A 26,818-nucleotide genomic window follows, 5' to 3' on the forward strand; every position below is an offset into this window, starting at 1 on the left:
AGCCTCTGTCACACATGATCCAGCTTCCAGAAGCTAGATTACAGGAGGATTGTGGCTCTTCTCCATCCTCCCCCAACTCTGACCTTCCATTCTCCATTTTACCATCTTGGTGATGACAGCACAGCTATTTTACCCTGACCCAACCCTTGTAGCCTTCCTCTACTCCCCATCTTCTGTTCCTCAGTCCCTCCATCAAGCCTTCCTTCATTACAGCCCCCCCTACACACACATTCACCCCCCCCCCCCCCCCTCTCTCTCTCTCAGGAGACATGAGCGCTGTATTGTACTTTGCCGTGACATTGAAGCTGCATTCATTAGATTTATATTAAAGTGCTGGGGAGGTAAAATGGACTTCCTCCGTTACTCACAGGGAGGTTCAGGCAGATGTGTGGCACATCACGCTGATGCATGTGTGTCGTTTCAGAGGCGGGCAACAAAAGAAGAGGAAAAGCATGAAACAGATGTGAGTCACAGCCAGGTTCTTATAGGAGGGTGAGTCAAGACCTGCAGAGGTAAATGATGATGATGAGGTAACCTGATGTCATACGTGAAGTCACGGCCAGAAGAGACAAGTTCACTTCACTTCCTGGCTCGTGCGCACTCACTTTGCTCGCCATCTATACAATTAGATTTATATTGAAATGCCACAGACACGAGTCTCTGCGGCACTACACAAAACAAACACACACATGCAGGGTTTTTTTTTCTTCTTGATGTGTACCTGCATATCTAACAAGACAGATCACAAAATTTATCTTGTGTGAAGGAGATTGGCTGTGGGGGTGGGTGGGGAGGGAGCAAATAGGGATTTTGTTGGATCAGCATCTTCAGTCAGGTCTTTCCCTGATCAAGGACATATAAGTGCTGCTGAGGAGAAAAGGGGGAGGGCAATGATGGCTCTCTTGCCCTCTCTCTCTCCCCTTCTGCTCTCTCTCTCCGCTATTTCCCAGAAACAGAGCGGCAGATTTGGCCTCAGCTGGTCGGAGCGAGTGGATGGAGAGCAAACGAATGAAGGAGAGTCGCAGGTGCGTCTTCGGTGACCTAGAACATTCAGTTCAAGCACACAATAGCTCACATAAACAGCGCTCACACACTTGCGACGTCATTCATCTGCATCATTGGCAGCACGAATATGATTAATACTGGAGAGGCGCGTTGGGTTCCAGCTACAATGAAAATGTGTCTGTTAAAATGCAGATGTGTAGAACTACTGGCATGCTCACATTACACACTGCTGCAAGTTCATATCTGGGCTTCTAAACATGCCTGTGTAAACACACTCTATATAACCCTTATACTGTACATAGTAGACCACACGGGAATAATCAGTATTTCAGTCTGTAGAATGTTGACAAGTCTCTTTAAGAGCCACAAATGAGTGGAATTGTGGAATTAATAAACATAAGATTCGGTATTTAGATTAATGAAGGTAGAAAGCCAGAAAAAAAGAGAAGTTGAAAGAGCCAACCATTTGAGTCTGTATATCAAAAGAACCTTAGTATTAATTTCACACACACACACACACACACACACACACACACACACACACACACACACACACACACACGCACACACACACACACACACACACACAGCAACAGCAGGCTATTATTGTTGACACACACGACTCTGCACCTGTCATCTGGAGACTGGTTCACTATGCCTTAGGAACATGGGTCCCTCTGGGCAGTGACCCCAGCTGGACACCAACCTTAGATTGTCTCCATGTGCACGGCACTGCCTGGTTGCGACACAGGGAGCCTCTTTGCTCCTCTGTTACAGTATGGCTGCTTCTTGCACAGGAGCCTGAGAGTTGCGAGTGTGTTCTGGGGCGCAGCTGCCTGTAAAATTGCACTCAAACTCGGCAAAGGGCTTGTGAGGACTCAGCCCATGAGCAGTTGCACTGGGGAGTTGGGAGTGTTCCTCAGGGTGACAACTGCAAGAAGATTTAGTCAGTTGTGCTTTCTTCAGCATATGCCTCACAGTTATTACTGTCCTCCCAGTTTGTTAGATTAAGCCTCATCACTTCAAATGTTATAGTCGTACTCATCTATGACGCGTTATAATGCACTGGTCGCTATGCTGTGTTTTATAACATGTTAATAAGATACTTATTGCTTTGAAAATATGTGGCCTATTTAAAGTTTCATCACATTGAATTCCGTCTCTTTTGGTATTGGTTTTAATCATTTATTTTATAGAACTTTATTGCCTCGTCTCATCTTCATAACCGCTTTATCCCTTTCGTGGGAGGGTACACAATGGACGAGTTACGAGCGGCCCAACTTCATTTTCTTTACTTATTTTGTTAAACTAGTATTTTAATAATGAATGAGTGACATATATATTTTCCTGTCGCCGATCTGCTGTTTTCGCCTACACGGAGATCGGCTGTGCGTTGTTTGACCGAAAGGGGGCAGCACCACAGCGTCAACAGTCAACTTTATTAAGACGAAGAAGAAGCCTAGTGGTTAGCTGGCAGTGGTTTAGTCATAGAATTATCAGTAATGCTAACTTGGCTGCACTAGTCACAGAGTTATTAGGAAGTAACTGGAAGTCAAAGCGGCTGGTTTTGAAACTACAGACCGTCCAAAATTCAGCGAAACATTTAAACCTTACAAAGCTCTTATATATTTGAAAAGCAGTAGATTGCTAGCAGGAGCTGGCTAGCTGGGGAGCTCCCGAAAAGTAACATCAAGGCTTATTTATTGCAGTCATGTCGACGGCCGGAGACTTCGGAAATCCTTTAAGAAAATTTAAATTGGTCTTTCTTGGAGAACAGAGTGGTAAGTTTAATTTGTAGATCAAATGTGGACTCGGTGTATAAAGAGATCACCTCAGTTATATGAATTGATTTGATGATTACATTTAACCAGTTAGCTCGCTAACATTAGCATTCATGAGGAAAACTTGGCAGAGTAATTGCGTTGCAGCACTAACTTGGTTAACAGCGTGGCTCCAGAGGCGTTCTGGACGTAAAATGATACTTTTGAGATTATGTGTCAAAATTGACTTTTTGTGCAGATAAACAGGGTGGTTAGATATTTGAGACAAGGTACTTGAAATCACTTTTGTACGTATATTAAAATGTATTTTGATGTAGTTTGGGAGTGAGATCGCAGTGATTAAAACCCAAATAGTTGTCATTGACATACCAGTAAGGCTAAATTGAAATCTCCAAATCCAGGCAACATGACCGCGATTACAGTCAAAGCAGTGCATCTCTCCACAGGTGGAGCCCAATTCCCAAACCTGCACAGTGACATTCCTGTTTTCCTTTTTAACCCCCCCCAACCAGAAGAAAGAGAGATATTTATACGGTAGTCACAAACACAGTCTAAGTTGGTCATTTAAAATTTAAAGGCTCATCCGGATAAATTTTGTGATTATGCGTGAGTTTATTTCCATTGTTCCAGTGGTAAATTATTTCTGTATAGAGTCACATCAGTAATACTTTATGCGTTTAATCTGTGTTGATGAACTCTTCCGTTTGTGTGAAACAGGATATGGTAGAACAGATAAGATGACAACTTCTACTGCCACTGCAGATTCTTTCCGACAGGCTTTGATTAGCTTTGGTCCTCTCTAGAACAGTAACCAGCAGCGCCGGCTGGCCATGTCATCACTTCAGTGGGTCACCGATAATGTAACCTGACCTCAGCGAAGCATTGCAAGACCTGAAGCAATGCTGGGAGTGACTGCAAGGGATGGGTTTATTTCAAAATTAGTTGGCTAATCGGTTCATTGTGGAGCTTAACAAGATATGGGGTAAATAAGAAGCGGGGGAAACTGGTGCAAACTGTTTGGGTCAATTTTGTTTTTGTTTCCAGATGTTCTAAATAATTTAGCACTAGCAAAGGATTGTTGTCAGCGGGGAGAAGGATTTCCATGACAGGCTGGTTTTTATTATACAGCAGCTTGTCTGCGATGTCGACATGATTGGCCCTTAAAAGTTTATATAATGTCATTTGCAACATGATTAGCTGCAACTATCTTTATTACATCGTATTACTATGACATCTGCGTGGGTTTTGTTTTTGCTCCTGATCCCCACATTATTTTGGTCATTTGAAATAAAGTTGATTCTTCTACACGTGGATGAACAGTCATTCGTTGATATGGACGTGATGTAACGGTGTCGTGTCTGTGTTGGTTTCTCCAGTGGGAAAGACCTCATTGATCACCAGGTTCATGTATGACAGTTTTGACAACACTTACCAGGTGAGAACACCTCCGAGTGATTTTCCCAGTTCCGACGGAGCCCCGAACTCTCATCACATTTGCTTATTTCTCGCCCACTTCCAGGCCACAATCGGAATAGACTTCCTGTCGAAAACCATGTACCTTGAAGACAGAACAGTAGGTGCTTTTGTGTCAGCTGCTACGAGTCTTGGAGTGACTGAAGTGAAACTAATTCTGTAATATTGAGGAGCAGCCAGGTTGTGTGTGTGTTGCAGCTCAGTGTGGTCCAGTCTGCCACCGGCACCTTGTGCAACACTTCCCTTGTCTTTTCTGCTTCAACACAAGTTCTCTCCTGTCCTTTTTGATCCTCCATCTGTTTTCCTTGTTGTTTTGGAACTAAAGACCTTCAAACAGAGGAGGGTTCATTGATTGCAAGTGAAGGGTGATTATCGATTTAATTTCCTCCAGGACCAGACATCTTGCTCTCTGTGGTGCTCATTCATTACCTGCATGCACATTTTCTCTGTCTTCTGTTGTTTTCCCATATGTCTGACTTGATTTTGCCTTTTTTCAATTTGATTTTTGTCTTAAAAAAAATATATATATAATTTCCCCCCTGCCATTATTCATTTTTTTGACCTTTTTGTTTTTGTCAATTCTTTTGGTTTTCCCTTTTCCCTCTTTGATTTCTCCTTCCCTCCCCTTCCTGCACCATAGATTAGGTTGCAGTTGTGGGACACGGCGGGGCAGGAGCGCTTTCGTAGCCTCATCCCGAGTTACATCAGAGACTCTGCCGCTGCAGTTGTAGTTTACGACATCACAAGTGAGTGGATTTAGTGAACCTGTGGCTTGTTGTCCACCTCTCTGGTCACTGCTGTTCTTTGTTTAATTCAAATCCATTCAAAATTCTAACTAGCCTACAGACACGCCGCCCCCTCGGGTGTTTGCAACCTTTCACCCGGTTGCTCGATGTCCATCTTCCTGCCTCTAACTCATTTCTCTTTCAGATGTTAACTCCTTCCAGCAAACCACAAAATGGATAGACGACGTGAGAACAGAGAGGGGAAGTGACGTCATTATCATGTTGGTGGGAAATAAAACAGACCTTGCAGACAAAAGGTAACTGGTCTGTCCGAGGCCCCTCTTGTCCTGTAAGAGCATGCTGATGAAGTCATTGATTAGTGCTGTCAATAGAGCCTTTTGAGGCCTTTCTTAGAGAGCAGGGCACCTTCAGACCTTGTTCCACTTTTTAATAAACCCTTTGTTTCACCCACATTGTTAAAAGATGGATTATTTGTATCTTTACAGTGCATCCACTGTCAGCAGCTGTAATGTTTAGCAATAATTCATGTTAAAGTGCACACGTTCGACCTTTTTCAGTGTCTGTGTCCTAACCTCTTTATCCACTGCAGGCAGGTATCTATTGAAGAGGGTGAGCGAAAAGCCAAAGAACTAAATGTAATGTTTATTGAGACTAGCGCTAAGGCGGGCTACAATGTAAAGCAGGTAAGAGTGCGTGTGAGTCGTGCTCTGACATCCTGCCGCAGACGCTGCTGCCTCTGCTCCACTTTTAAAGCTCAGTCTTTACACCTGGCAATCGTCCCTTATTAAATAAAGATACAATGGAGGTTTAGAGAAAAGGTTCTGAAGACGGTCAGCAACATCATAACACTGTTCTTTTGTTTCCTCTTCCCAAAAAAAAAGAACTCCCTGGCTCGCAGGAATGAATTACGAGGTGGAAAACTCAGACCTGTTATTCCAAACATGTGTTTAGGCCTGTAAATGAGGTGACGTGTTATGAAGTCTGGGCACAAGCTAAATTTAGCGCCAGGTGTAAAAAGAGCCGCCGGGTTTCCAGTTGGGCCTGGTGCGCCACCAACTTGAGAAAAAGACTCGAGAAAGGGCAGCAGTGGCGGCAGGAAGGGGCACGGCTTGTCAGTCCCCTTCAATATACTCACAACCTGTGTTCTTTCCCCCCCGTGTCTGTGTGTCTGTGGCCATGTGTGTGTCCCTCTGGGTGTTTGTGTGTGCCGGCTTGTGGCTCATCGCAGACAGATAACCACAGAGGAGGGAGAGCAGAGAGCAAAAGAGATGAGTGTTCTGTTTATTGAAACGAGTGCAAAGGCAGGCTACAATGTCAAACAGGTAGAATCTGTGTGTGCGTGCGTCCGCAGTGCCTTGATCAGCGTCGCTTCCACGCTGGCATGAGAACAGAAATCAGGAGCATGAGAGGCTGTTTGTCTAGTTGCTGTTCAAACTCTCCCACCTGCAGGAAATAAGACCAATTTACCAGTTCTGGACTGAAGAGTCCCTGAGGGTGGGTCAGAGGTTGAGAGCCAGTATTCCACGCCAGTAGATTTTTAAATTTGTATGATTCTATATCATCGGGGGCAGCCATCTTCATCATCATCCTCATCGTCGCCGTACGCCCGATGCTGCTGTTCCTTTAAGTTTCCTTTTAATTCTCTCACCTAAATTGCTCCAGGCTCTCCCATCGGAAGGTCTCCGTCACCTCCGCGTCTCTAAATCAGCATTTGGTGTGGTCTTCCTCTGTGTGAGCTTCAGCATCGGCCCACTCTCCCTCTGCTTGCATCGCCGGCGTGTTGTTGTGATTTCACAGTTTGTCTGAGTCTATCGCCCTGACAGAACACATGCTCTCTCTCTTTTTCCCCCTGCAGCTTTTCCGTCGCGTGGCTGCTGCTCTTCCTGGTATGGACACCACACAGGACAAGAGCAGAGAGGACAGTATCCTTTGTGTACGCGTGTGTGTGATGAGACATGGGTGTGTTTAGCTGTCGGGCATAAACCCTGCTGTGTTTGCTCATTTACAGGCTGGAACAAAGAACCTATTTCACCACCAGGTTACAGGCAGTCCAGACAGATACACCCCCCCTTCTCAAACCATTGATTTTGCAACATAAGACGCTGTTGATCTGTGTCCTCACTTTGCATTTCACAACCCAGAATAAAGGCTGACGAGATTATTCCTTTAATCCATCGGCGCCGTTTCACCACTCCGATAGCAGAGTACAACATCCACCTTTTTAATACTGGCCTAAACTGAAACCTGGAGGTTGTTGTAGGTGTTTGTAACCATCTTTGTGCGTTTTCCCTGTTAACGTTCTTTAACTCGCAACCTCTTCAGTGATCGACATTAAACTGGAGAAGCCCCCAGAGCTCCCCGCCAACGAAGGAGGCTGTTCCTGTTAATGGGCGCTCGTGTCGGGGTTAACTGGTTCTCTTTCTGGCTTCTTCTCAAACCCAGTCGCTTTTTCTTCTGCATCAGTTGCCCGATGGAGAACAACGTGTCCTCGCCGTCGCGAAAACCAGCTCTAAAACTCGGAAAAAGGCTCAAACTAAACGTTTGCACTGTAACACCTCGAACCCGGCGGCGCTCAGAGTTGTTCACTGAGCTGCTTCGTTTCAAAAAGAATTAACAGAAGAGTAGTAATAAGACACGGTGAGATTGTTGTTGCACAAAAGGAAGAGAGAGAACTCTAAATTCGAGTGTCTAAAGGTCCCAAATTTACCTCTAGAGTTTAATCACTCCATTCTACATGAGCACAACATTGATACTCGGTCATTGGACCTCTGGCGTGCACGTGCACTGTCACGGCGTGCAACAGCAGTCACGTCACCAGCACGTTCCGACTCGTTCTGCACATTCGCACGTCACAGCAAATGTTCAGGCCAGCAGGAAGACACGAGTCCCATCACACCGTCCTCCATCAACACTCGGTGGTTCATTTTTACACCTTTTTCTTTGATTTTTCTATTACCTTCACCTTTGGTTAGATCTTGATTTTAATTTCTAAAGGCTTCCGCTATCATAGAGTAAAACTTTGAGGAGTTTCTTGCGTATCGAGTGTCATAATTATAAGCGCCATCTTAAGGTTAATTATAGAGGGCTTCCTTGACTTTGGGTGGTTCTGGTTTTTGGGTGACATTTTATGAACATGAGAAAGATTTGGCTTTTGATTTTTTTGTTAATGACCATCCTTCATGTGTATTTAATCCACAGACGTGTAATATTTATTTCTTTTGAATTCTCATTTCTTTTTTTTTATTGCTGTTAATATCTTCACTTTTGATATGACTCCTAAATTACTTATGAAATATGCATCCATCTGCACCACCTTTAACAGAACCAAGAGTCTACTGCAATTTGATTATACTGATAATGTGCAATTTTTTTGTGTGTTTATGGAGAGAGTGATTTGTAAATCGTAGTCTTTAATGTTTCAGTATGGAATGCTTTTAAATGAAAGAATAAAAAAATACACCTGAAAGCATTGGAAATCATGCAAAAATGCATAAAATTGTATATATCATCACCAATATGCATGGGGGAAAAAAATCCTAAACCTAAAAAGCCCGAAACAAAAATGAAAGATGAAAATGAAATCAAGCATGAAAGGAAAGGAGCTTTGATGTAAAGCAGCATTCATCCCCGTCACCAAGACTGTTGTTTAAGGTCTGAACTCTCATTGGTGCTCCGGACCCACGACGCGTCCTGAATCCTGCTAATCCGAAGAATCGCTGCATTCCAGACCCGACTCAACTGCGTCCCTGCTGCGTCCGTGCGTTGCCTAGCAACCACAGGACTCTTTCCCCAGCGTGTACTGGTTCGTGTGGAATAAACAAGGATACGAACTCATCCAGGCTGTCAGACATCTGATCGGTATGTGGTGCTCGATAACGCACGATTTAAACAACATTTTACTGACCATTATTCCTCTACAAATAAAGAGGTTTATCTAACAAAAAATGTTCCCAATAGTGGGATTGAGGTTCACAGCAAAATTTTATGAGGGCAAAATTAAAGAAATGCATTCTGGGACAGAGCTTTCTTTCAGAAAAGACGCATTGCATTAGGCCTACATGTATTTCTTTTTGATAATAAATCACCGCATGATACAGTATTGTCTATTTTTCTGTATACTTTTATTTCTGGCTCGGTTGGTTCCTTCTTGTGAGCTGAAGCTAGAAATTAATCAAATGAATTGCTGGTTTGTGTATCGACCACAAGGGGGCGCTGTGTTATTGCTGCTGTATTGCGCTCTGTAAGGTCATCGGACGCCTCACTGCTGTTTGCTGATAATACATGTATATTGCAGATCAGACTTATGTGATCTACACTTTCTCAAACTCTTGTGCATGATACTTTCCCTCTTTATTAAAAAAAAGAGATTTTGGAAAACATAGTGTCAGATAGTCTTTGGAAACCAAGATAACTCTAGATGTTGTCTATCTGTATGTATTGGATATATTTCCGCTAAAGTCCTCAAGAAGAATGATTACAAAATATGGAACCTGATTTTATACTGTTGCGCATAGGCAGAGGTCCCAACATACTAGAGCACAGCTAGTGAACTAGAGCATCATTTTAAAGATGAGAATTCTTCTTTTCAAACAGGGTATTTGTGAAGTAAATGCAATCAACAGAATGGCCAACGACTACTATGAGACACTGGAAATAACCAGAAATGCAACCGACGCGGACATCAAAAAAGCGTAGGTGCAAAAGAGATCAAAGAGAAACGTCAGGCCAGGGGTGCTTCTTTGATCGTTCCCATTCTCCTCCATCACCCACGACAGATACCGACGGCTCGCCCTGAGGTTTCACCCCGGCACCAACGAGGAACCTGGAAGTGCTGAGAGATTCCTTCAGCTGGGGGAAGCCTACGATGTCCTGAGCGACCGTGAGTCAAAGATCTTGAAGGTGACCTTTCAGCCACAGAAAAGAAGTGCTCGTGATAACGTCGGTGTTCTACTTGGCAGCGCGAAAAAAGGCGACCTATGACAAGTTTGGAGAGGACGGTCTGAAAGGAGGAATCCCCCTCGATGCCATCAACACTGCGGCATGGTCAACTCAGTACGTCTACCATGGGAAACCAGAAAAAACGTTCACGCAGTTTTTTGGAGGCAACAATCCCTTCGCAGGTGAGACGGACGACCTGTGCTCATCCCAAGCAGACGAGCTACAGTGTGTTGTGTTCGTTTGCCAGACTTCCAGATGAGTGACATTCCGCCACAGCCTGGCAAGCTGCAACCAGGAGTGGTGAAGACACAAGACCCTCAGATTGAGAGAGACCTCCACCTTTCCCTGGATGATCTCTACCTAGGATGCACAAAAAAGATTAAGATATCTCGCAGGGTAGGAGGAGCGCTGCCTGACTGACCCCCCCGAGGAAACAGGAGAGGGAGACGTGCTGAACACGAAAACACATTTATTTGCTTTTTCAACAGGTTATGGATGCAGATGGATACGGATCCAGTATCAGGGACAAAATCCTGCACATAAATGTGAAGCCTGGATGGAAAGAAGGCACAAAGGTCATTTTCCCCAAAGAAGGAGATCAGGTGAAATTCAAGGAACACCAAACACGTCAACAGTACTTGTGATAAAATAAATGCATAAATGTCGCTGGTAACATGGTAACACCCAACTTTGTAAGGAGGATTTGTTTCTGGTAAAACATCCTTCATCAACAGATCTATTTCAGTGCACTCATATGATCAGAAACACAACAACACGCGGTCTTAACTTGTATTTTCCCCCCAGGGACCGAACAAGATTCCCGCTGATATTGTCTTCATAGTGCGACAGAAGAGTCACCCTCTGTACGTCAGGCAAGACAACGACCTGATCTACAAGGTCCAAATCTCTCTGGAGATGGTGAGTCCGTGCACACGAGGCTGACGAGAACATATGGAAGCTGTGGTTTAGGAGAAATGGACACGCCTCTTCCCACAGGCTTTGACTGGGTTCTCTGTAGACGTGGAGACGATGGACGGCAGGCTGCTCACCATTCCCATCAATGACATTGTGCAGTAGGTGTTTGACTCTTTGAGGACCAACAAACCTGGAATATGTGTATTAATCTTGCTACATTCTCGCTATTCACCTCAGATAGAACTCAGTTCACGCTACAGTGATGTGTTTTTAGTATATTTGCATTAATCCGACTGTCTCTTTCGTGTGTTATAAAACACCAGCCCGGCATACAAGAAAGTGGTCACGGGGGAAGGAATGCCGCTGTCCCACGACGTCTCCACGAGAGGAGACCTCGTCATTACCTTTGACATCCAATTCCCCAAGAAACTGGCCCCTGAGAGGAAGCAGCTGATTAAACAAGCCCTTTCTATTAAAAATTAGACATTTCAAAATACGGGTGGATTTCCTGTTGTAACAGACAAAAAAAGCCCCCCAAAAACCCTGATATGCCTCCTGGTGTTTAGTTTGTGCTCTTGTGGTTTGCTGCCATCATGGCGCGTTTCAGCTGTTCGTATGTCACAAACATCACCACGTTCCAGGAGCCCAGGCGCAGGAAGGAAGGCAAGAACCTGGAGAGGAGTACAAAAACATTAGCAGGGTTTAATATTGAAATAAAGCTGATTCTGATTCAAATATTTGCCACCCGAGTCAACACTCACCCCTTATAAAAGGAACGCGGCCCCTCTTTGGTCAACATAGACGCAGCACAGTTGAGGACGCCGCCGTACTGGCCGGGACTGGAGTTCATGTATCTCGTCTTGACCACGTCGACTGGAGAGGCAATGACGGTGGTGCACAGTCCTGCCCCGAAGGCCGACACAAAGTGGCAGGGCAGATTATCTGTGGGGCAGAAGTTCCGAGTTATGGTTCCGCGTGGAAGAAGGGAGTCTGAGGTCTGAGTGGGGGGTTGTTGCGACACCTGTCAGGGGAGTGGACTTGAGCAGAGTGTCCTTGATTAAATCGTAGGTCACCAGTTCTGTGCAATTCACAATGGCGTTCCTGGCGATGTTTGGAGCCGTTCCTGCACGACAGCGCGACGGTTAACGCGCAAGAACTGTCAAAAAATTCAGCCGCCAATAATCCGCCAGCCTACCTTTCCACAGACCGTGAACGCCTTCCTCTTTAGCGATGGTCTTGTAAGCATCAATGGTGCTGCAGTAGCGCCTGGACTCTCCCGGAGACCTGGCCTGTGCCTGGAAACGCACTTTCACCACATCTGTCGGCTGAGCAAGAGCGACCGCCATGGCGCCGGTGGTACAGCCCGCCAGCAGCCTGGTGCCGACGCCGATACCTCAAAGAGAGGAGGGAAAGGTCAGGGCTGCTGCTGGGGGCAGCTCAAACGTCCCATTACAATGCATCAACACTTACAATCAGAGCCTCTGGTGTAGAACTGCTTGACAGAGTCGTAGAGGCCGATCCGGACCGAGGCGAAGCTCATCTGCCTCTGGAGCCCCGCCACCAGGCCGCTGTACAGACTCCTGGGGCCCTCGGTGCGCACCATGGTGGTGATGGTGCCAAACATTCCGCGATATTTCACAGCAGACGCTCCTCCCGCAGCCTTGCCCTCTCCTTGGATCTGCCCGGAATCAAACGCGTGCTTATCTTTTTCTTTCCGCACCAGCCAGGCAGGCTGTTTGCGCAAGGCGCGCGTACCTGCAGCCGCACTTTGGCGGTGTCCAGAGGGAAGGTGAGCAGGTCAGCGATGCAGGCCGCCGTGCCCGCACCCACAAACTTCACCACCGCCGAGGGCGGCGCGTCTGCGGGTCCGAATCCCACCATGTTCCGCGCTTATCGACAGTAATATCAGGAATGAGGACTGGAGCAGTAAAGTCCAGGGAACAAAACCCGGAACTCTGAAAATCAGACCAACAAAAAAAATGTTAAAAGAAATGTTATTTTAATATGGGCTGGAAAACGTATTTCCTAGTGTAAGATTTAAAGATAAACCAAAGATAAACTGATTCCACAACAGGCTGCCAAAACTAGAAACGCTCCTCTCGCGTCTATTTTAAATGGGAATAATCTGTAGTTCTTACCTTTACTGCGGCACGCGATGAGGAAAAAGCACCGAGATCAGGATTCTCTAAAGGCGTCCTTCTTACTGAACTTGGTCCCATCTATAAATTCTCTTTGTCGATTTTCCATAGATCTCTTGGAAGTAATAAGCCGTAAAAGCATACTACAAATCCGAACAAAAGGGATAATCTAACAATGGTCTAACACAAAAACCCGACTGCTTGCGATAAAATTCCAGTTGCAACCGGTCCCCAGAAGAAGAAGTAGTTACTGTTCCAGGATGTGGTGCGGAGGACTGCCTCTTTAAAGACAACTATTGTCCGATTATGGAACACTATGTACTGCTGGGGGAGCCCCACCCCCACCCCCACCCCCACATCCTCCCTACATGTGAACGAGGCTTAATGTAAACATCTGCGACAAGTCAGTGTTGGGGGTCGTTGTTTTCATTAAGGCTCTTTTTTAACCTTATAGTTACTGAAATGGTCACACAACAGCGGCAACAATTTTAAAAACTAAGAGTTCATGGCGTCGGGTTGCTTTAGCGGTGACGGAGGCACCTCTGGGAAATGCAGTTACTCAGACAAGGAAATGCTGAGTCATGCTAAAAATACAGGAACACAATGTGCAACTCAGTAAAGAACCAATGACCTGTGACCTCTTTTTGGTTTTCTTAAAAGACTAAAAGTACAAACACATTCCATTGCATGGAATGGAACTTTGGTAGCTACAAAATTAAACAGAATGTTCTCCACAGGAAATCCAGGCACGTGTTTGAAACTGAGACCTCCCGGATCTACGTTTACACCCACCAGAAGGTTATGTCGAGATTAGAAGCACTCGCCTACTGATCCTAACAGGGATGGGATGGGAGCAGAGGAAAATAAGGTGCTGTGGGGGTTGCTGAAGGTCACGTGATAGGGTGGGCGCCATGTGAGTGACGTCAAGCTTGTTTTGAACCAAGACACTTGTGGGGGGGAGGGTTGGGAGTACGCTGCCTTCTGAAGCTGCACAGCTGCGTAAAGTCTGGTTCCGGATGAAGATGTTGACTGAAGCCTCCACCAGGACCCCCGAGACGCCATCATATAATTAGCTGCTCTTCCATATTCATAATCGCTTTAATGTTGAATGGCTGGCACAGAACAACAAATACAGATGCCAAACGTTCAATGTGGGACAGACATAACTTTACTATCACTGTTGTGACTCATTGACCAGCAACATTTCACAGCATTTACAATAACTCCAGCTCATCCGACGGATTAATAACATCCCTGATAACTTTCATGTAATAGAAACATTAACCAAGCTACAACCCACCGCTATAATAAGCATAAATGGTCAGGATTGTGGGTAAGTCTTTGTCTCAATGATCGTATCAGCTCAGGTTTGTCCTGTAAACATCAATATCTCTTTAAAGGGGTCTGAAATATATATTAAAAACAAAACAAAAAAAAACACTTTTGGAATTACCCTTTAAACCGCATCTTTACCCCTGAATGAGTATACTTCTTTTTGTAACAATGCAACCAAGTCTGTACACTCAAAGTCCCGTTGCTGCGGCAACGACATCCTCGGAGCCACAGCGTCGTCGTCCATGACCCGTCGGACCCTTCTGAAGCCTCTTTCTGACAGGTGCCGGTGTCAGAATGGTGACTCCCAGTACTGCTGCGCTCTGCTCATCCCTCGTTTGATCTGCTCATATGTGACGAACATGACGATGTTCCAGGAGCCCAGGCGCAGGAAAGACGGCATGAACCTGAGGGCGGCGCACACGGGATGAGTGGCAGGTCTGGGGCATGTTAGCGCTGGGTGGTGGCTTGTATTTACCCTTTGTAGAAAGCTTTGGGACCTTCTTGTCTCATCATGGTGAGAGCACAGTTGACGGCGCCGCTGTACTGGCCAGAAGTGGAATTCATGAAGCGGGTTTTGACGACGTCCACAGGAGACGCCACTACGGTGGTGCAGAAGCCTGCACCAAAGGCCGCAGTGAAGTGGCACGGAAGATTATCTGCCAAAACAGGCAACAGAAGCTAAGTGGCGTCCTTCAGCTGTGTTTGTATCAGCCAGGTGGGGGGAGGTTTGTTCTCACCTGTCATCAGGTCATACTTGAGGATCAGCTCTTTGATCAGGTCATAGGTCACCAGCTCAGCGCAGTTTACAATGGCATTGCGGGTGATGTTGGGAAGACAACCTAGAGCAACGACACATTTTACTCTCCAGTAGGTAAGTAGAAATTCTGTATCATGTAAAAACAGATCTTGATTGGGTGCAACAGGCCTTTTAAGATGATACAATCCTCAAACTACTGCCTGCGTTGTTACAAAGTGATTAAAAAATCAATAGGAAAATAAAAACGGCACCTTTCCAAAGGCCGCGGACGCCCTCATCTCGAGCGATCGTCTTGTACGCGTCCAGGGTGCCGTTGTATCTCCTCCCGCTTTCAGCCTCTCGTACCTGGGCCTGGAATCGCACCTTCACCACGTCCGTCGGCTGCGCAAAGGCCACGGCCATGGCCCCCGTGGTGCAGCCCGCCATGAGGCGCGTGACGATCCCGGCGCCTGTGAAACACGTGCGCGTGAGCCACGGCGACAACAACGCCTCTCAAACACCGGCGCCTCACTCACTGTCGGTGCCTCGAGTGTAGAACTGCTTCATGGAGTCGTAGAGGCCGATCCGGACCGAGGCGAAGCTCATCTGTCGCTGGAGCCCCGCCACCAGGCCGCTGTACAGACTCCTGGGGCCCTCCGTGCGCACCATGGTGGTGATGGTGCCAAACACGCCCCGGTACTTCGTGGCTCTGCTGCCCTCCACTATCTGAGATTCCCCCTGAATCTGTCCCCGTTGTGGTGACATAACAGCTTGTTAAACGTCTTGAACATTGGGCTCCAGTTCAGTTGTACAGCGTTCTTGGTGATTCACACCTGTAGTCTAACTTTGGCTGTGTCCAGTGGGAAGGTGACGAGGTCAGCTATGCAGGCCGCCGTGCCCGCTCCAAAAAACTTTACTGCTGCCGAGGGCACCACATCTGGGGCTTTCATGCCAACCATTTTTATTCCTGGGTACATTATGTAAGCAGGAGGGGAAGTGGCTATTAATACAATGTGATTTGGCTAAACTACCTATTTAAGGGCACAAAATGTTCCCTTTAGTTTATCACTCCATGATTATCTGCAAAACTCCACCATGCAACAAAAAAACAGCAGGATTCTCTCTGGGAACAGCTCATTTATAGTAATCCATACGTGAGTGTGGGAGGAAGCCACTCAAAACACAATGCATACCTGTTAGTAACGGGGAGGAAGAGTTTCAGGTTTTCTCGAGAAGGAAACAAATCTTTGAAGCTAGCTCAGTTGCAGTGATGTCCAGGGCCATAAAATCCCTGGAAGACACAAGCATCCAGAATTATTCTGATCCACAGAGGAGCAGTTCTGTTGTCTTCTTTAGATCCTATGGATCCATAGTGCAAAAATCTTATATTTTCCATTATTGCGTGTACATCTAGATAAGAAGAATCCAGAGGAAGGATGACATTTCCTCTCAAAGTGCAACTTCAACTCATAGTATAGTGCATATATATATATATATATATATATATATATAATTATTTAGATAAAGGTAGTAGTAATAAAAGTTTACACTATCATACAGTAGGTTGCTTTAATTTAAGATCAAAGCTCCTTGGTTTTGCTCCGATCAAAAGTTAAAGTCCTTCCAGAATCTGCAACATCACCAACATGTAATATCCACATTTTCTAAAACATTCACTAAAATCCCTTCATAATGTCTTGACTTATTTTGCTAACGCCGCCTGCCACATTACCTCCTCGCTGGAGGTAATAACGTGAACTTACTGGGGACTCCCTGGGAACATATAATCCAGTTGAAAGTAAAGAGTTTGCAATCCTCGAGGTAGTCTTAAAGGCACCGACGGATGCTTTGTGCTCCGTGCCAGCAGAGCTCCTCAGTTTAAAGATGACTTTTGCACATGACTCTTGACGTCTAATATAAGACACGCCCATGTTTACCAGGTGACCTCGAAGTCGGATATATGATCACTTGGCTCAGCATGGGCGCACGTGCAAGATGTTTTAATTCCAATATTGCATATAAGCTATTACCAACAGTTCTTATACACTGACATTTTTAATTAGAATAGCTTCATTTGAAATAACTCACATGCAGCTCGTGTTACAGAACACCATGTCCTTGTTAGTTCTCATATGGGCCAAGCAGACACAGGGGCTCGTCTGGATTCCTAGAATCTCTTCCTGGGGCATCTGACCAGCTCTCGCTTCAGATCTTTTTCCCTGTATTAGTGCCCCTAAAAAAAATGCATAAGCATGTGGTAGGATGTTAGGAATTCCCTCATCCCTCCTCCCTGTAGGTCATAAAGTTAAAAAAAAAGAAGAAAAATCCACAAAAAGCACCAACACTGTTCCAGCCAATCGTTAAGATGAACGGGTGGGTGGATGCACGGAGCATCTGCGTACAATCATTTAAACTATTAGCATCTGCTGACACAAACAGCCCCCCAGTCTTAGCAAGCTCTTATTACAGCAAAACATTATTAAAGTTTCACAATGACTACTTGTGCAGAATTGTTGCCTTTTATGTCCATCTTTATGTAACGTCCCCCACAACAGCTGTTTACTTTCTTTTTGACTATCAACCTGCCAGAAGTCGCACTTCCACGGTGACTGACGAGGTCACGTGTGCTACTGGTGACAACTTTTATGTGTGTCCACACAGAAAGTCAACAGGGACATTATGGAACGTCCATGCACAAACAGAGGAGTAACAGGAGTAACACACCCTCACGGGGAGGCCTGGTGGGGGCATGTGTGCATGTCTCTCTGCAGCAGGTCCTTGGAGGCCTGGAAAAGGTTAAAGTGCAGCAAAATGTGGCAAAAAGTTCAAAGTGAATCTGATTCATTGTGTAGGAGAACTGTGCTGCGTAGAGGACTGTGCAGAAAGTATTCAAGGCGCTGCAGCGAATGTCCTGGAGTGACCGGGTCACCACTCAGGGTTCGGTCCCATGGAGAAGGTGCTCCCAGACTCACCGGGTGCGAACATGGGTGAAGCCAGGCGTAGTTCTAGAAGATGCAAAGAAGAAGAAATGAAAGTTGTGCAGGCCCGAGTGAGACTTCTGCCCACGGATGAGCTTTGGAATATTCGAATTCCTCCCCACCCTCCCAAAAAAAGTAATATAAAACCTTTGCAATTCTAGAAATGGAAATGGACCCTGAAAGCTAATGTTGATCAAATTCTTTAGTTATCAATTGTATTCCAGTTAGTTTGTAGGGAAAAGGTGAGGAACAGAGCTTCGGAAAAAAAGTCGGGGAAGTGGGTAGGGTGGGCGTAGGGCGGGGAGGCTGCTCTCACCATCTGCTGACTTGTCGACTTGCTATATAGAGTTTCCTGAGAACTCAATGTGACTAACCTTTAAGCGCACAAGCAGACCGGTAAACAACACCGGACCGGCTTCAACCAGTCTGAAGACGACACGGCTTCCGTCACTGCTGGACTCTGGTGCACTCTCAACACCATGAATCAGCGTGGTGAAACAGCTAATCTCCCCCGCACTATAAATAAATCTCACACCACTATCAAGAATGTTTGCTGTTACATCATGCAAAGGTCAGTGGAGCACAGGGTGACCCTAACGTACTGGGATTTCTGTCTTTATCTTCAACAGTTCGTCCGAGCTGTTGAAGCAGGCTCTTCTGTTTCCAGAAGAGCCTGCTGTTGCTCTAACTAAAGAGTGCATTTGAGTGTGCCTCTTTCTAAGTATGAGTAGAAATTCAAAGGTAAAATGAGGTTCGGCACTCAAAAACTTGACTGATTAAGATTTAAAAATACGACATCATCACCCGTGATGTTACTGATGATCACTGGCCCTCTGTTTTGAGAAGGTGGTGAGGTTGGTTTCCTGCCAGTTTCCATCAGACCTTTCGTATCATTGAAATTATCAATGTTGCCAACACTGTCTGCAGCCAGCTGTTGCTACAGACTCAGATGTAACATCATTTCAGCGTCCTTCAATGTCTTCCTGCAGCTCACTTTACAATAATAAAGCTCAATTGCTACTATTAGTACACTTACTATTACTAAAATTTATTGAGGTGACATTTGTGTCAAACACACTTGCACAGCCGTGTTTTTGCTTTTTCTGCTCATGTACAGTTTATAGACATCCTGTTGCTTTACATTGACATTATCCACACTCCTCACATTTTATTATGGGTATATTAAAGTTGTGATGATGATGATCTTATGGTTTCAGCAACTGAGCAGAGCGCCTCATGGAACATCTTTTTTTAAACGCGTGTTAATGAACCACTGTACTTAGAAGTTTTATATGGGTGCAGCATTCCTTTCAGTGAGTTTGCTTACACGAAGAAAGCGTGAACTTCCGCTACCTTGTGTTTAAAAAGGTACATTACACCTATAAGTGCCATAATATGGGAATCTAAAATATTATTTTTGATTAGTTGTATATTCAGTGTAATCAGTATTATTGCCGTTCATTTATTATTGCCCCCAATCCGTTTTTCTTTTCACCTGAATAGTTGCTAAAAATGATACTGTCATCTACTTCAGCCTTGTTCAGGCCTCTGCGTTTTGCCACATGCATCATTCTAAGGTCATGAGGTCCTATTCTACATACCACCAAAAGGCCATTAAGTGGGTTCACACCACTGATCGCACTGCAGCCAATAACTTTCATTTCCCAACAGGTTAATTGCTGTGGCTCTATTTGTAAAAGATGCTGGGAGTGTGGCTGATTGATACTACAGGTGAGTTGTGCAAGACTGAGTGTGAATGGCTTGTTTATTCTGCTGTTAATTATAAAGATAAAACATTAGTCTCTAAAACTTAAAAGAGTATTATAGACCACTAATGTTCCCTTATTGTTCTTTTTAATCCCCCATGCTGATCAAGCCAAGTTTCTTTTTACCCATTAAAATATGTTGCGATAAGTAGCCGATAGAGGGCAGTAATGATTGTAAACGAAAACAAAATGACGGGGAGGGAAAAAAACCAAAGAAGAAGAAAGGAGCTCAAAATAATCACAACATTAGCAGCAGAAGAAGACTGGAAATCACGCAGAAAGCTAGCTGTTGGTATCAGTGCGGGTGTTGACGAAAATCCTATGCTGCGGGAAAGAAGGCTCAACATATCAGACATTTCCTGACAGATACCTTCCCGAACGTTTGGCAACATGGAGAAACAGTTGCATTTGAATCTTTTAGGTTCAAGACCTCCCATGGCGGGAGGTCTTCAGTTCGGCTCTAAAATGAAGATGGGGTGAGAGCTAGCATCTCGGCAGCTTACTTTAGTCGCTGGTTTTTATCAACATTTCAGTTTATTTCTTGTCATCCGTGTCTTGTAGTCTATTACCGTATTAATGTCAGGAGAGGCCGCGTTAAACATACCGAATCAATATCCATAACTTGCATGTTATTTTGAGGGTAAACTCGATGATAAACATTGAGCATTAACTTGATCAAAATCTGTCAGGATTAAAGTGTTTTATTAAGCGCTGAATAAGTTACTGTTAATTGAACAATAACATCTACAGATGGCAAGTTGCAATTTAGCTTGCCTAAAAGAAGTCAGCATTAAAAGCATCTCTTTTGTGTTCAGTGAAATCATCAAAGCCAACTTCTTCAATCTTTTTCTCATTGTTATTTTAAAGCAAGTTTGGCTTCTCAGAAATATCCAAGTTATTGCACAATGTTTCAAAATCCCAGCACAGATTCAGACTGAGAGCCATTTTGCATGTTTGTTGTAGACCTGGGAGAAAGCGAGACTTCTCCCCCCTGCCCTGGAGTCAGTACTTTGAAACCATGGAGAATGTGGAGGTGGAAAATGAAGATGGCAAAGACATATCCTCAAACTCTTGTCAAACATTTTCGAAGCCGTCTGATAATTGTGCTTTGTTCAGCATCTTCTCATTCAAGCTCAAATGTAGATTTCCTTGACTGCTTTGTACATTTTCAGAATTTACTGTAGCGGGTCCCATGGTCCAGTCCTGCTGCTTCTCCATGGAGGAGGACACTCCGCGCTCTCCTGGGCCGTGTTTACTGTAAGCATAATCACTATCAAACTTGTAATTTCACTTCTGTTTAACATATGTACACCAAAACACCAGGGAATTTTTACTGACGTGTTTAGATATGATTTGAATGGTTCCTGTTTGGATCTCTGCAGTCTGTTATATACAGTAGGATCAACTGCAGGGTGGTGGCTATGGACCTCCGAGCTCATGGTAAATACAAATTACTCTACTTTGATGAAGAAATTGTTACTTTGCTATTATACTGTATTTTCAGGTGCAGTTATGGCCACAGTACTAAAAATGATGTTCCCTGAAACTCGCCCCAACCCAACAACTCACCCTACATCCTGTGATCTTGTTCCCTGACAACATCGTTTAGCTGTTCCATCTTTGAACTGTTCTTTTCTTTCCTCACCTGCAGGTGACACCAAAGTAAAAAACCCCGATGATCTCTCAGCTGACACCATGGCCAAGTAAGTTGATAGACGGGTGGTCAAGAAAGTCAATGGAGTTTGTGAACCTCACAGAGACACACACACACACACACACACACACACACACACACACTGGATATTTTACTCTATATATCAAAACAATTTGCAGGAAAACTGGATTTAAACTGGTTGTCACTGGTTTTCTTTAAAAGGGATATTGGCAAAGTGATAGAGGCCCTGTATGGGGAGAGCCCACCTCCCATCATGATCATTGGACACAGTATGGGTGGGGCCATTGCAGTACACACAGCCGTTGCCAATCACGTACCATCTCTGCTCGGCCTCTGTGTCATCGACGTGGTTGAAGGTAATCTATGCAATGTTCAAATTTGACTGCATATTTTGTGATTCGGTATTACTGATATTCATATTCTGACTTCAGGTACAGCAATGGATGCTTTGAACAGCATGCAGAACTTCCTCAGAAGCCGGCCAAGGACTTTTAAATCTCTGGAGAATGCCATTGAGTGGAGGTGAACATTAAATACGATTATATGAATTAGTAACTAACAAAGAGGAATCCCTGTTGAAAATATCCCCGCCCCCCTTGATGCTTTCAGTGTGAAGAGCGGCCAGATCCGAAACATTGAGTCAGCGCGGGTGTCGATGGGAGGCCAGGTGAAAAAGTAGGCGTCACTGGTTTTCCTCTGCACATTGAGCACAACTGCTGGTTAATACGGAGATATTGACTCTGTTCTGGTGTTTCCAGATGTGAGGAGTCCACCAGCAGTCCTGGGGTGTCCAACAGCATCGGAGAAGGCATAATAGAAGAAGATGAGGATGAAGAAGGAGAAGAAGAATCCAACAAGAAAAGAATGAAGGAAGATGAGCAAGAGGTTCTGTCTCTCACTCTCGTGCCACAGCTTTGTGTGCTAACACACAAAAGATAATTACATTTCTGTAACACAGATGACGAAAGAAAGCCTCTTCACTTGGCGAGTGGAGCTGTCAAAGACAGAAAAGTACTGGGATGGCTGGTTCCGAGGCCTTTCGTCACTTTTTCTCACCTGTCCTGTACCAAAGCTGCTCCTGCTTGCAGGTGAAATCTCAGTTTCACCGTCTGAACTTCCAGCGTGATAAAAATGATCCCTGACTTGATTTCATTGTGCAGGGGTGGACAGACTTGACAAAGACCTCACTATAGGACAGATGCAAGGTGCGAAGGCCAGATTTCATATCCAGATTTTGTTGGTGAGACTGGAAGGAGATGGATCCGCTTAATGTTTCCCGTTTGTTGACAGGAAAGTTTCAGATGCAGGTCCTCCCACAGTGCGGTCACGCAGTCCATGAAGACGCACCGGAAAAAGTACGGCTCACACCTGCCCGCTGCGTCCTGTCTATTGTCAACCAGGTCAAGTTTTCTCAAAAAAAACTGAACGTCTCGTTTGTTGCCAGGTAGCAGATGCTTTAGCGACGTTTATGGTCCGGCACAAATTCACCGAGTTCAAAGAAGGATACCTGTGGTGAGCGAACGGCCGTGGGAATCTGCAGATTCTACGTTGTTTATGGATTTGATTGACTTATATTTGACCTTTGTTTTATGATCTCTCCACAGCTAGCTTCCACCTTTAGACTATACATAGCCAGCAACCATGAAAGAAAAGTCTCAAGATTCATCATGGAATTAAATACATTTTTGTTTATTATTATTATTGTGTAGATATGTTGCCTTTCAGCTTTGCCTTATCTTTTTTGTGAAACACTGAGTTGCTTTTGTTTTTCATGTTTTTGGGTTTTTTATTCTCTGAAATGCTTTCCTCCTCCTCCGTTTTGAGTGTTTTTCACATCAGTGATTTTGTGTCTGTAATGTTTGGAGTCAAACAATGATTAAAGATGGATGCTGTACAACTGTTACTCGCGTTTGTGGGTCCTTCTCCGCATTAAAAGAGCGTCGGGATCATTTTAACGGTCATTTAACTTTATTAAAAGTGACGGCCTGCATCAACACCATTTAACCAATGCACTTAAAGTAGCAGGAAACATTTGAATTGGTAATTTGAAATGACAAACACGATTGGAAAACAAGGCTTTATTTTTCCCCGACTTCATGATGAAACAGCATGTTTTTCTTCCCTATTTACTCCAGAGAATGTGGTTTAATTGGCTCTCTGTAGCCCAGTGCTTAAGAATATATTGCAATATGTGCAGGGGAAAAGTTTGAATTTTTAATGTGTTTTTAATGACGGTTCTCCCAAGATTTCTAGACTCTGAGGTCATTAAGAGAACGTGTAAACAATGCTGACATGTTCCGCCCTGCAAAAACCCATCAAATATCTTTAATTCTGATTTTCTTTCCTCCTCTTTTTGAGATAACTTTCTCTAACTTTATAGATATAGTCTGTTTAAAGGTAAACCTTGATACCTTTTCAGGAATGGATCTGCCAAAACATCCTTAGTTTTGAGCTTCTGTTGATGTTTATGTTGTTTCAAACTAATTTGTTGGCCACCTGTGGCTGCTTATAGATTATATCCTAAAGAACAAGAGTTTTGCACCTTTTAACATTCTTTTAACCATGAAACTTGTGGGAGTAATGATCAAACAGCTGGTGAACAATAATCCAATTTTGGTTTTATTAGCAGCTGGACGTCAAGATGTATTAAAAACAGAATGAAAAATGTGCTCCTACATTACTATTATAGTCAAAAATACACACAACATCTCTCTACATCTACATCTCTTGTATATAAACTGTAAACAGCAGCTCGTCCCTGATTGAGTTCATCTATTAAAAGCAGAAAGCAGACAAAACATGGACCAATAAAAGGAATAAAGGACGAGTGGTGGACGTGTTCGTGTTTATCTGACACCAAATGGAGTCCACCTGGGTTCCCCTCCTGAAAGCATCCGTCCATTCAAACCTTCTGAAAGCCACATCCAGTATATCAGAAATCTAACACTTCTAAAGGACGTTGGTGGACAGAAGCGGACGTTTGCAGGCGCACTCGTCTGCACACGTCTCATATTCTCTCATTATCACTGACGCATCATTTGAAAAGTTGAAAAGTTTTCATTTCTATCATCTCTATTCTTCTTGTTCGTTATAGTCCACCTCTGCTCTCTTGAGTTTAACATTGTGGGGGAGGGGGGGACGCACGACTTGTCAAACTTTACAAAGAAACTGGAAATAACAACAACAACGAGGCAGAGTTGTGACTGGTTGTGACTGGTTGTGATGGCGATGATGTCAAGAGCCTGACGGATTAAAAGAAGATCATCGGCCCGAGATTCAGTCACTCCTGGTGTTGGCCGGGCAGCATGTGACTCACGTGAGGTCAGACCAAAGCAGAATTGGGTGTAAGTAACATCTGCCGACACTGTGAACCTTATTCATTATCCTGCTGTTTAACCCGTGTCTGTTAGCCAAACTTTAGGATGATGTCATGCTTCAACAGGTGAGACAGGTCTCTGTTCCACAGGAGAAGCTGCAGGCATGAACGTCACCACCGTGGACGCCCCGGCGCCCCCGTCCCACGCCACGCTCAAAGCTCTGCTGTCTGTACTGCCGTGTCTTTTCTTCTTTTACATTAACGCCGTCATGATGGTCGCCTTGTTCCAGAAGCCTCAGCTTCTGGAGTCCTGCCGCTACATCCTGTTTGGCCACCTGCTCCTCACTGAGTCGCTGCAGCTCCTCTTCTCTGTGCTCCTGTACTTGTTCGCTCTGACCAAGACCGCCATGCTGAGCTACATTTGTATCTCTATCATTCTGTTTGCCTCCCTGACTTTAACGATGTCGCCGCTCAACCTCGCCGTGATGTCTCTGGAGCGGTACATCGCCATTTATTGCCCACTGAAGCATGTTCACATTGTCACGTCCAGGACGACGGGGGTGGCCATAGCTTTTATATGGACTACTGGATCTCTGAACTCTTTGACTAATTGGGGCCTGTTTATCAGTCTGAAGAACACGAGCTTCATTGTGCCGCGTTTCTGCAACAGGGGAAACCTTTTCCCCCTGCCCATTTTTTCCTCCATAAACGATGCCTTCACGATCGCCTACTTTGTAATCGTCAGCGTGGTTATCATCTATACATACGTTGGTATCCTGGTCATCGTGAAGTCGGCCTCTTCTCGCTCCCATAACGCCACTAAAGCAGGAAAGACGGTGCTGCTGCATCTGATCCAGCTCTGCTTGTGTCTCGTATCCACATTGTTTGATGTGATCAATTACAACAGCAAATGGAACATGCAACACATTGTGGTCACTCATATCCAGTACACCATCTTTATTAGTCTCATCATCTTCCCTAAGTGTCTGAGTCCGCTCATATACGGCCTCAGAGATCAGGCACTGAGGCAAATCTTGCAGTCCTACATCCCTTTCAGGTTCACAGCTGCTGCTAGAACATTTGCAAGCTCTTGATTTGAGGGGTTTTCCTTTTGTTGGAGGGGAAAAAAGTGTAGTTGTTAGTTTTCCTTCTATTAGAGCATCGGTTGGGTCAGATTCAGGTCAGAACTTGTGCTCTTTTTGAATCATTTGAACGCTGTCTCGTGCCTGTGGTGTCAGAATGGTTAATGTGGTCGTAGTGGTTGTTTAGCAGGAGAAACAAATATAATCGACCCTGTTGCTGAATCACTGAGCTCCTTAAAAAGGCATTTTCTGTTAAATTTGTGACTAAAGGCTACAATACTGCATAACTGTCGCCTTCTGTTGAAGTTATAAGCTTTAAATAGTAAATATGAATAAAATGACTACATGGAGATGTGCTGTAGGAAACGATGATTAACTTTGCTACATTTAAAACATTTAAAACTACTCTGTGTGACTCATTTGCACAATGTTTCTTTAAATTATTCTCTGTTCATTAAAGAAAAAAGAATAAAGATTCTAGTCAAATAATTTTCAACCTACTCGATCTATTCTTTACTTCTTATTTATAATACAGTTCTGAAGCCTGGGTAATCACTTTCAACAATATCTTGCATGCATAGCGTATTTTATTTATTAAAATGTGACATTTCTTCCATCTTCAATGTGAACCAGTTAAAATAGTCAATGAAAGATTTTCAACGTAACCACAGTAACCATAAGTGTCATTAAGTGTTGACATTTGTATTGACATAAACTGTTTGAAAGTATTCAAAAGTATCCTGGAAATTCAACATTATTCCTAAAAATCTTTATTGCAATTTCAGTGACTGGTCCATATAAGTATTCTAAATTTATAAATATTATTTTGGCATTAATAAATGTTACTGTAAAACGCGGGGAAAATATCCTGCACTTGCAGCTTTTTGTTGTTTTTTTGTAGCTTTGTTATTTTGCTTTTTTATGCTGGTATCTG

At 44.4% G+C, this 26,818-nt stretch overlaps 6 protein-coding genes across 8 annotated transcripts; 4 read left to right on the forward strand and 2 right to left on the reverse strand.

The window, feature by feature from the left end:
• Positions 1 to 2,441: 2,441 nt before the first annotated feature.
• LOC130537193 (ras-related protein Rab-6A) lies at positions 2,442 to 8,471 on the forward strand. 2 transcript variants are annotated; one of them, XM_057053763.1, is made up of 8 exons: positions 2,442 to 2,786; positions 4,163 to 4,221; positions 4,306 to 4,359; positions 4,900 to 5,005; positions 5,190 to 5,301; positions 6,234 to 6,327; positions 6,861 to 6,927; positions 7,328 to 8,471. In XM_057053763.1, the coding sequence occupies exons 1-8, from the start codon at positions 2,717 to 2,719 to the stop codon at positions 7,390 to 7,392; spliced, it is 627 nt and encodes a 208-aa protein (XP_056909743.1). In that variant the 5' UTR covers positions 2,442 to 2,716; the 3' UTR covers positions 7,393 to 8,471. The 2 variants fall into 2 exon arrangements, with proteins under 2 accessions (XP_056909743.1, XP_056909741.1); XM_057053761.1 differs by lacking the exon at positions 6,234 to 6,327 and adding an exon at positions 5,595 to 5,688 and having other exon boundaries at positions 2,444 to 2,786.
• A 96-nt stretch (positions 8,472 to 8,567) lies between these two features.
• Positions 8,568 to 11,405, forward strand: dnajb13 (DnaJ heat shock protein family (Hsp40) member B13). The gene is made up of 9 exons (XM_057053764.1): positions 8,568 to 8,863; positions 9,599 to 9,696; positions 9,781 to 9,884; positions 9,964 to 10,125; positions 10,191 to 10,339; positions 10,432 to 10,545; positions 10,748 to 10,861; positions 10,940 to 11,016; positions 11,182 to 11,405. The coding sequence occupies exons 2-9, from the start codon at positions 9,629 to 9,631 to the stop codon at positions 11,339 to 11,341; spliced, it is 948 nt and encodes a 315-aa protein (XP_056909744.1). The 5' UTR covers positions 8,568 to 8,863; positions 9,599 to 9,628; the 3' UTR covers positions 11,342 to 11,405.
• ucp2 (uncoupling protein 2) lies at positions 10,396 to 13,284 on the reverse strand. The gene is made up of 7 exons (XM_057053760.1): positions 12,997 to 13,284; positions 12,614 to 12,813; positions 12,329 to 12,536; positions 12,054 to 12,251; positions 11,880 to 11,981; positions 11,620 to 11,800; positions 10,396 to 11,529 (listed from the first exon to the last, which is right to left on the reverse strand). The coding sequence occupies exons 2-7, from the start codon at positions 12,737 to 12,739 to the stop codon at positions 11,421 to 11,423; spliced, it is 924 nt and encodes a 307-aa protein (XP_056909740.1). The 5' UTR covers positions 12,740 to 12,813; positions 12,997 to 13,284; the 3' UTR covers positions 10,396 to 11,420.
• An 862-nt stretch (positions 13,285 to 14,146) lies between these two features.
• Positions 14,147 to 17,220, reverse strand: LOC130537189 (dicarboxylate carrier SLC25A8-like). 2 transcript variants are annotated; one of them, XM_057053758.1, is made up of 8 exons: positions 17,156 to 17,220; positions 16,261 to 16,358; positions 15,901 to 16,034; positions 15,604 to 15,811; positions 15,340 to 15,537; positions 15,069 to 15,170; positions 14,807 to 14,987; positions 14,147 to 14,735 (listed from the first exon to the last, which is right to left on the reverse strand). In XM_057053758.1, exons 3-8 carry the CDS (start codon positions 16,024 to 16,026, stop codon positions 14,621 to 14,623), a joined length of 930 nt encoding a protein of 309 aa, XP_056909738.1. In that variant the 5' UTR covers positions 16,027 to 16,034; positions 16,261 to 16,358; positions 17,156 to 17,220; the 3' UTR covers positions 14,147 to 14,620. The 2 variants fall into 2 exon arrangements, with proteins under 2 accessions (XP_056909738.1, XP_056909737.1); XM_057053757.1 differs by lacking the exon at positions 17,156 to 17,220 and adding an exon at positions 16,831 to 16,969.
• Positions 17,221 to 20,039: 2,819 nt separating this feature from the next.
• On the forward strand, positions 20,040 to 23,389 carry ppme1 (protein phosphatase methylesterase 1). The gene is made up of 14 exons (XM_057053756.1): positions 20,040 to 20,287; positions 20,775 to 20,866; positions 20,974 to 21,068; positions 21,194 to 21,251; positions 21,463 to 21,514; positions 21,688 to 21,842; positions 21,918 to 22,008; positions 22,096 to 22,161; positions 22,245 to 22,371; positions 22,445 to 22,574; positions 22,647 to 22,691; positions 22,777 to 22,841; positions 22,931 to 22,998; positions 23,091 to 23,389. Exons 1-14 carry the CDS (start codon positions 20,202 to 20,204, stop codon positions 23,092 to 23,094), a joined length of 1,134 nt encoding a protein of 377 aa, XP_056909736.1. The 5' UTR covers positions 20,040 to 20,201; the 3' UTR covers positions 23,095 to 23,389.
• A 1,025-nt stretch (positions 23,390 to 24,414) lies between these two features.
• LOC130537191 (odorant receptor 131-2-like) lies at positions 24,415 to 26,818 on the forward strand. Its single transcript, XM_057053759.1, has one exon. It carries the CDS (start codon positions 24,967 to 24,969, stop codon positions 25,894 to 25,896), a length of 930 nt encoding a protein of 309 aa, XP_056909739.1. The 5' UTR covers positions 24,415 to 24,966; the 3' UTR covers positions 25,897 to 26,818.

This window comes from Takifugu flavidus, chromosome 14 (genome assembly GCF_003711565.1).
Source record: "Takifugu flavidus isolate HTHZ2018 chromosome 14, ASM371156v2, whole genome shotgun sequence".
In the NCBI taxonomy this organism is placed as follows: Eukaryota; Metazoa; Chordata; class Actinopteri; order Tetraodontiformes; family Tetraodontidae; genus Takifugu; species Takifugu flavidus.

What these genes read in the sequence shown, in the direction of transcription:
- dnajb13 (XM_057053764.1), top strand. Translation starts at nt 9,629, where the DNA reads ATGGCCAACGACTACTATGAGACACTGGAAATAACCAGAAATGCAACC. An exon ending in GACGCGGACATCAAAAAAGC is followed by an intron (nt 9,697 to 9,780) that starts GTAGGTGCAAAA and finishes CACCCACGACAG; the next exon opens with ATACCGACGGCTCGCCCTGA. An exon ending in TCCCCAAAGAAGGAGATCAG is followed by an intron (nt 10,546 to 10,747) that starts GTGAAATTCAAG and finishes TTTTCCCCCCAG; the next exon opens with GGACCGAACAAGATTCCCGC.
- LOC130537189 (XM_057053758.1), bottom strand. Translation starts at nt 16,026, where the DNA reads ATGGTTGGCATGAAAGCCCCAGATGTGGTGCCCTCGGCAGCAGTAAAG. An exon ending in CGTCCGCGGCCTTTGGAAAG is followed by an intron (nt 15,171 to 15,339) that starts GTGCCGTTTTTA and finishes TCGTTGCTCTAG; the next exon opens with GTTGTCTTCCCAACATCACC. An exon ending in CCCAAAGCTTTCTACAAAGG is followed by an intron (nt 14,736 to 14,806) that starts GTAAATACAAGC and finishes CGCCGCCCTCAG; the next exon opens with GTTCATGCCGTCTTTCCTGC.
- LOC130537191 (XM_057053759.1), top strand. Translation starts at nt 24,967, where the DNA reads ATGAACGTCACCACCGTGGACGCCCCGGCGCCCCCGTCCCACGCCACG.
- LOC130537193 (XM_057053763.1), top strand. Translation starts at nt 2,717, where the DNA reads ATGTCGACGGCCGGAGACTTCGGAAATCCTTTAAGAAAATTTAAATTG. An exon ending in TGTACCTTGAAGACAGAACA is followed by an intron (nt 4,360 to 4,899) that starts GTAGGTGCTTTT and finishes CCTGCACCATAG; the next exon opens with ATTAGGTTGCAGTTGTGGGA. An exon ending in GGACAAGAGCAGAGAGGACA is followed by an intron (nt 6,928 to 7,327) that starts GTATCCTTTGTG and finishes CAACCTCTTCAG; the next exon opens with TGATCGACATTAAACTGGAG.
- ucp2 (XM_057053760.1), bottom strand. Translation starts at nt 12,739, where the DNA reads ATGGTGGGATTCGGACCCGCAGACGCGCCGCCCTCGGCGGTGGTGAAG. An exon ending in CCGCCAAAGTGCGGCTGCAG is followed by an intron (nt 12,537 to 12,613) that starts GTACGCGCGCCT and finishes GATTCCGGGCAG; the next exon opens with ATCCAAGGAGAGGGCAAGGC. An exon ending in CGTTCACGGTCTGTGGAAAG is followed by an intron (nt 11,982 to 12,053) that starts GTAGGCTGGCGG and finishes GCTGTCGTGCAG; the next exon opens with GAACGGCTCCAAACATCGCC.
- ppme1 (XM_057053756.1), top strand. Translation starts at nt 20,202, where the DNA reads ATGGAGAAACAGTTGCATTTGAATCTTTTAGGTTCAAGACCTCCCATG. An exon ending in TGTCATCGACGTGGTTGAAG is followed by an intron (nt 21,843 to 21,917) that starts GTAATCTATGCA and finishes TTCTGACTTCAG; the next exon opens with GTACAGCAATGGATGCTTTG. An exon ending in CACTATAGGACAGATGCAAG is followed by an intron (nt 22,692 to 22,776) that starts GTGCGAAGGCCA and finishes GTTTGTTGACAG; the next exon opens with GAAAGTTTCAGATGCAGGTC.